Source organism: Vanellus vanellus (assembly GCF_965231255.1).
Source record: "Vanellus vanellus genome assembly, chromosome: 16".
Taxonomy (NCBI): Eukaryota; Metazoa; Chordata; class Aves; order Charadriiformes; family Charadriidae; genus Vanellus; species Vanellus vanellus.
Genome location: NC_138921.1, coordinates 10,844,353 through 10,851,623, shown reverse-complemented (window position 1 = coordinate 10,851,623; position 7,271 = coordinate 10,844,353). Strand labels below are relative to the sequence as shown.

Here is a 7,271-nt window from a genome sequence, read left to right as displayed (position 1 = left end):
TTGTGCATTTATCTGCGTCAGTGAGTTGCTAAGTTTCTTCACAGATGACTCGAATCAAGACATAGGAAATGTAAAGATCTTTTAAACGTAGTTATTCTGCCAGTTACCTAGTGATATCTTATGGACTCTAATCTTTTAGATAGCGATCTAACACTGCTGATGAGTGCTCGGAAGTGTTTTGTTGCCTTTGTTGAATGGGGTTATCTGGAGGAGGTGTTTTGTGGATCCTCTGAACTGAACACTTACTTATAAATGTTGATAAAACAGGTGATAAAAAATAGATTCCACGTAGTAATTTATCTTCGTAACAATGAATTAAATATTTGTCAGCCCTTCAAATGCTATGAAAAGGGCCTTTTAAATTAGAAGTATATTTTAATTATTCCAAAATAAAGTATTAGATAGTATTACCATTTTGTTTGCAGGAAAAAAAAAGTAGTTTGCTAGTAAATTTGTAACAATATTGGGAAGTTTCTAAAGTACACCGAGTGTTCTATACACAGTTACATATTGCTTTTTTTTTTTTTTTCCTGGAAGTGTTTATATTCTTAAAAACTGCCAAACTCCACTAATGTGGCTTTATGGGCTCCTATTTATAAACGGATGCCTATTTGTCAAGAATAGAGGTGGAATTCACAAGGGTTTTATAAAGATAGCATTGTGCTGTGACAAATTTGAGTTACATATTCTGAAAAATAGCCTTCCTGACACCTAGAGGCCATCAATAAAAATGCTAAACCCACAAAACCAACTCGTTCAGAAAAGGGAAAGCAAATTTAACAAGCTAGTGATTTTCCCAATGAATAAAATCTTATGCAACATTTGGATTGGCATTATGCTATCAAATAAGCAAAAATTACAGCAGAATGTAACCACTATTGTAAAATTTTCTGTGAACATTGCCCCTATGTCTGTAGAAAATTAACAAGAAATAAGATATGTTGTATACATCACCTGCCATTAAATATTTTCTATGTTAATTCAATCCAGAGATATTTTAAGAAATCATGTATTTATTCTAGATTATGGGGTGCTGTACGCAGATGACATAAAAGTTTGAGTATACTGGAGTAAAAAAAATCAGAGACCTTAAATATCAATGTGAACCCACGAACTTGGTATTTATAGTCCTATGCAAAACACTTCTGTTCTTTGAAAGTCAATTTTTGAACAGCTTTGTTCCACTGAAGTTTGGACTTGAGAGCTTAACAAACTACTCTAACTCCAGGGCTTCCAAAACAACTTTTATTTTCATTGATGTACTCTCTAGCGAACGCACATCAGTTTGTATGAAGAACTGAAAATAATGGTCATAAGGTACATTTAAGGAAAGTCCTTTTGAACACAAGTGTTTTCACCTGAAAGCTGTTCAATTAAATTCTCCTGCCGCTTTTAAAGACTGTATTAAACCTCGCTGGAGGCAGTTTAAGAGGTTTTCGAAGTAACTACACGGAATGGTTAAACTCTATCCACAGAAGGAGTATTGTTAGGTGACTAAAACACTTTCTGATGCGATTTTAATGACAGAACAGGGAGACCGCCGCGTTCCCTGGGCGGCTCGGCCTGGCACAGGGCTCTGCCTCAACCCTCACCACCAAAGCTCGGCCGTTAGAGCAGGCGGTGCAACTTAGAACCGCGGCTCGGTCCCCTCTCTAACAGCCGGCGGCTACGCAGGCCGGCGGAGGAGGACAGGATGCCCTGAGGCCAGGCGGAACCTGGACGGGCCCCCTCAGGGCCGGCGGAGGAGGACGGGCCCCCTCGGGGCCGGCGCTCGTGGCCGCCGGCAGCGGCTGAACAAGGTCCGAGCAGTCGCGCGCCTGCTGCCTCACTCCCGCCCGCCGCTGACCACGTGACGGCCGGCCCCTCCCCCTCCCCGTGGCCGCGCGGCGTCGCTCTCTGGGTATTTGAACCGCGCTTCCGCCATCTTCCCAGCGCCCAGTCACTGAGGGGAGCGACGCGAAGAGAAGCCTCGGGAAAGGTAACGGGGCTGGGGCGGCCTTCTCCGCCTTCTAGGAGCGGGTGGGGGGGAGCGTGGCCGCTTCGAGAAGCGTGAGCGGCGGGGATGGCGGGCACCGTTAGCTCCCGCCGGGGAGCGGCGGTAGGCGATGGGCTGGGTTGCAGCGAGGGTGGGCCCGGGCGAGCGTTGCGACTGTGGTACCTGACCCGTGAGGCGTCCTTCTCCCCTCAGCCCTCGGGAGGGGAGAGGCAAACGGGTCGGAGCCGCGCTCCACGCCGTCCCAGGTGAAAGGGCGGGTGAATTCGCGGAGGGGAAGCGGAGCGGGGCCTCCAACGGGCTGAGCCCGCGAGGGGGAGGGGAGGCGGCGCGCGCTGCTCAGTCATGGTGGCTGATGGCGGGGAGAGCGCGTTAGGCCCGTTGGCGGGGGTCGGAGGGAGGGGGGGTGAGGCCCGGCAGCGGGAAGGCTCCGCTCGGGAGCCCCAGAGGACTGGCGCCGGCCTCTCCCGACCGGGAGGCAGGTTTCCGTGAGCGGTGGGATCCTGCTGCGGGCGGGCTGGGGAGGACTCTGTGGAGGGATGCGGAGGTCGGCCTTCGCCGCGGTGTCCGCCGAAGGGGTGCGGCGGCAGTAGCCTGCCGTTGCGGGGCTTCGGGGGTGGGCGGGGAGGTGCCGCCGCCATTACCGTGCGCGGTCCCGCCGCATGCGGGGAGAGGTGCAGGCGCTTCCTGCCCCGTGAGGGGGCCTGGGACCACGCGGGCCGTAACGGCGGAGCCGCGGGGGGGGGGGGGGGGAGGCCGGTGGCGCCGACTGGCGCGCAGAGCACGCGCCCTGGGAGGCGTTTGGGAACCGAAAAGGGCGCCCGGCCCCTTCCGGCTGGGCCTTGAATCAGCTCTCCTGTTGTGAGCTCACATGCTTCCATTTCCCCTGCAGACCCAGCATGGCCGCCCAAGGAGAGCCCCAAGTGCAGTTTAAGGTAAGGAGAGCGGTTTGGGTTTTTATTTGGTTTTGTTATTTTTTTTTTTTTTCTTCAGTAGAAAAGTAGCACAAGCGACTCGAGTGCCAACGTGGATTGTAGGTTTGGTTTTGCAGTGCTGGTCTTTCCTTAACAGTGCAGTTACTTTACTGTAGTATTGCATATAACTTGTACAAAAAGATTCTGTTGCACTGTGTCAGTCTGATGGTATCTGTAGCTTAGTGTAAGAAATTTTATGCCTATAGAATGATTTTTAAATTTCAGAAGTGAAGTTCAGTGCAAGAAGTGCTTAGAGTGAATTAGAATTGTCTGTTTTCTGTTGTGTATTGATTGTTTAGAGAAAAAAAAACTTAATGTTTCCAAACAGAATTTTCTGGTGTTTTGTGGTGGTTTTTTTTTGTTTTTTTAATAGCCGGAAGTCCTTAAGACTGCTTCATGAAAGATTGTTACTCGTGTTTCTTACAATACTTGGCTAGAGTATTCCAGTTGTCCGTCGTGCAGTTGTTTGGGATTTTTGTTCATTTTTTCATTGTAAGATCATGGTGGGTTTCTCCTATTTGGGTGCTTAATTGAGTTCTTCTCTAAATATGGTCACGTTCTGGTTGAAAACACCAAATATTCTTAATTCAGTCACTTGTAGCTTAGTAGAACCATATTTGTAGTGCATTGTAGTCTTGAGCTACAGGAACTAGATAAGTCTGATTAGAATTTTAGTGTGGTAGGCTTAACAAATTGGGTACTATTACAGTGGGTTACTTCATGGGGAATTCAATCTTTTGTTTACAGCATCTTACAGGACTAAGGTCTTTGTAGTAATAATTAGCATTTACACTAAAATGACCAATAAATGTCTCTAGAAGTATACTGCTCTGACTTTTTTGCTTTTATCTATCAACAGCTTGTCCTGGTTGGTGATGGTGGCACTGGTAAAACAACATTTGTAAAACGTCATTTGACTGGTGAATTTGAAAAGAAGTATGTAGGTATGTCTGAAGAAACATTTGAGACCTAATACGTTACAATCAGAATTGCGATTCTTGACTTGCTAAGTGCACTGCTTTTTCTTATTATTATAGCGACGCTGGGTGTTGAAGTTCATCCTCTGGTGTTCCATACCAACAGAGGCCCTATTAAATTTAATGTATGGGACACAGCTGGCCAAGAGAAATTTGGTGGCCTGCGAGATGGCTATTACATCCAAGGTAAGATGTGCGTATGTGTGGGAGTATTCTGGACCTCTTACAGTTCAATCCTGCGTTCTATTTATGTTGGCCATTCCGGAAGCTGTCAGTGCTGCTTGCAGTGATGAGCTGGTTTCTGGATCTTCAAACTCTTCATGTAGATGTGATAACTTCCTTTGCCAGGCAACTTGCGTTGGTGTAGGAATATTCTAAGATTGTGTTTCAGTATACTGCAGGCATTGGTATTAATGAAGAGTAGTGGTGCACCTTAAATGACAGGATATTGCTGATAAAATTCAGTGTTGAATAGGTGAAAGTATGTTCTTCAGTTAGTACAAATTTATATCTGTAGTAATGTACCATGCTGAGGCAAGGCCTTGGAGCACACAAACCGAAACTTTAGATATGATAAAGTTGTACCATCTCCATCCAGAGTCTAGTTGTCTTTCTAAAGAAGTACTGATAGTGTCCCTTAACTTCTGCTTGGCCAAGCTGTGTTCTGTGTGTACTTCTCACCCGTGTATCTTGAAAATTTTGCAGGGGATTATTAGATTTTGATACTATTGCTTTTTCTTTAGAAGTTTTAGGATCAAGTTAAACCCCTGTGTTCTTTGAAAAAGCGTTCTGGACAAGGGCATCCTGAGATATGGGCTACAAGCTCTCAACCTACTTGAAAGCCTCAATAGGCTGGCTGGTATTAGTTAAATAGGTGTATAGCTAATTTCTGTCAAATATTTGTATAAATCAAAGGTGACTTGTAATCCTTGTTTATTCTCATACCATGCAACACCACGTTACTTACTGGGACAGTTGCATTGACAAAACTATCTGGTGTTTAGATTGGGCACTAAAGCTGTGAGATGATGTGGCCATGGGCTGAGTTCTGCGGACCCGTGTATGGAATTTGTTAACAGAACGTGGAATCTCGGAACTGAAGCTGAGAGGAAAAGGTTAATGCAGATGCTTAACCCTAATGTGCGGTTTCTATGGGTACCTCCTCTCTTCCTGTATTACAACCAAGTGCTTGCTCTCCTGATGTAACTTGACTATTCTTTTCTTGCAGCTCAGTGTGCCATCATAATGTTTGATGTAACATCAAGAGTTACTTACAAGAATGTACCTAATTGGCACAGAGATCTGGTACGAGTATGTGAAAACATCCCTATAGTGTTGTGTGGCAACAAAGTGGATATTAAGGACAGAAAAGTCAAGGCAAAATCCATTGTCTTCCACAGGAAGAAGAATCTCCAGGTATGTTGGCACTAGCCTCTGGGAATCGAAATTGTTTGGTCTATTGACTGCAGCTGGGTTCTATGTAGTAATTGAGTGTTCTGCTTTTGTCAGTACAGGCTATAATATTTCAACTTTATGTCCTGTTGGCTGCCTGAACCTAACTTCAGGGAAGGGGGAAGCAATGATGTTAAAGATCATCACTGGTCTTTAGCAGAAGCAGTGACAAGCTCTTAAAGAGCTTGTGTGCGTTTGGCTTTTACTGCCCAGAATGTCATCAGATGACACAGAAGTGAGACTAAAGTAGATGGAAGTCAGAGGACAAAGATAAATGCACTATTGTCTCTTGAAAGTTATGCTTTGATTAGATTGCATACCTTACTTCTCAATTATACAGTTTCAGGCAAACAGGCAGAAATTGATATTTCTAGACACTTAGATCATAACTATCTTCTGGAATGTAAACAGAAGTCATGTGGTCAAAAAGAATACAAAGGTAAAAGCGGAGCTGATAATGTGCATGTTAATCTTTGTATGGCCTAAATACCAGTTAAAGGTGAGTCTCTTTTAATATATAATATGTACTTTTTTTTCAGTATTATGACATTTCAGCTAAGAGTAACTACAACTTTGAGAAGCCTTTCCTCTGGCTTGCTAGAAAGCTAATTGGGGATCCTAACTTGGAGTTTGTTGCCATGCCTGCTCTTGCCCCACCTGAAGTTGTTATGGACCCAGCACTGGCAGCACAGTATGAGCAAGACTTACAGGTGAGATAGGGCACAAAGCTCAAACAATTGCCTGGTAACTAGTGTTTGGACTCGGGGCAAATAACTGCAGAACAGTTCTTAAGTGTAACTTCTTTGTTCCAGATTGCTCAAACCACTGCACTGCCAGATGAAGATGATGACCTGTGAGGGATGAAGCTGGAGCCCAGCGTCAGAAGTCTAGTTTTATAGGCAACTGTCCTGTGATGTCAGTGGTGCAGCGTGTTTGCCACTTTATTATCTAGCTGAGCAGAACATGTGCTTAATCTTTGGGATGCTGAAAGAGATGAATGGGCTTCGGAGTGAATGTGGCAGTTTAAAAAAAAAAAAAACCATACAAAACAAAATGAAAAAAAAAAAACCAAAACAAAAAACTTCATATTTTGGACCTGCATATTTAGCTGTTTTTTGGACTGCAATTACTTCCCCTTTTGAGTTTCAAATATAAGACTGCTGCAGTCACATCAGAGTGTTAAGTGGTAAATCTTGTTTCTGTCATTCTCATTCTTTTTTGTTTAGATAATAAAGTTGTATTTCAAGTATCTCTAAGCAAGTGAACTTTCATGCATTGTTAGGAAAAACTCTTCAAAGTGTCTTTTTCAGTTGAAGCTAATACTTGGTTGTCTACTGCATTTCTCATTTTCTGCGCTCCTTTTCCCTCCTGCTTCTCATGTTGTGCTCCTCTTGCTAAATCAGAGCTAACAGTTAACTTTTCCTTGATTTCCTGAAGCATATAACTAAAGCACCTGAGGAGAGCTGAACTAACTGCCAGGTAAAACTAAAGCAGCGAACACTTGACTGGTAAGTGACTGGATCAACGTTCCCACATAAATGGGAATGCTTATGCTCTGCAGGGTGTCTTGAGAGAAAAGTGTGTGTAGTTCAGCTTGCATATGCTACCATTAGATACAGTCTCTCAACTCTCTTTACTTTTAGCGTAATACACCTTCACAGAGCTCTGTATTTTTAGTAGCCAGAAACAAATGACATCTAGGTCTGTTAAGTGACTCTGAAGCTGTATCTTTGCATGGAACATCATTTAGTAGAGCTATAGCTGATTAAACAAACTCTATAAGCATCGTAAAATTCACAAACTAGAAAACAGCTGTTGTTTGAGCTAAAAAACTCTTGGCTACAAAACAGCATATTAACTAAAACCACACTTACC

At 44.1% G+C, this 7,271-nt stretch overlaps 1 protein-coding gene across 1 annotated transcript; it reads left to right on the top strand.

The window, feature by feature from the left end:
- Positions 1-1,892: 1,892 nt before the first annotated feature.
- On the top strand, positions 1,893-6,645 carry RAN (RAN, member RAS oncogene family). Its single transcript, XM_082491746.1, has 7 exons — positions 1,893-1,978; positions 2,886-2,928; positions 3,827-3,911; positions 4,005-4,130; positions 5,173-5,360; positions 5,936-6,106; positions 6,209-6,645. Exons 2-7 carry the CDS (start codon positions 2,893-2,895, stop codon positions 6,251-6,253), a joined length of 651 nt encoding a protein of 216 aa, XP_082347872.1. The 5' UTR covers positions 1,893-1,978; positions 2,886-2,892; the 3' UTR covers positions 6,254-6,645.
- Positions 6,646-7,271: the final 626 nt, after the last annotated feature.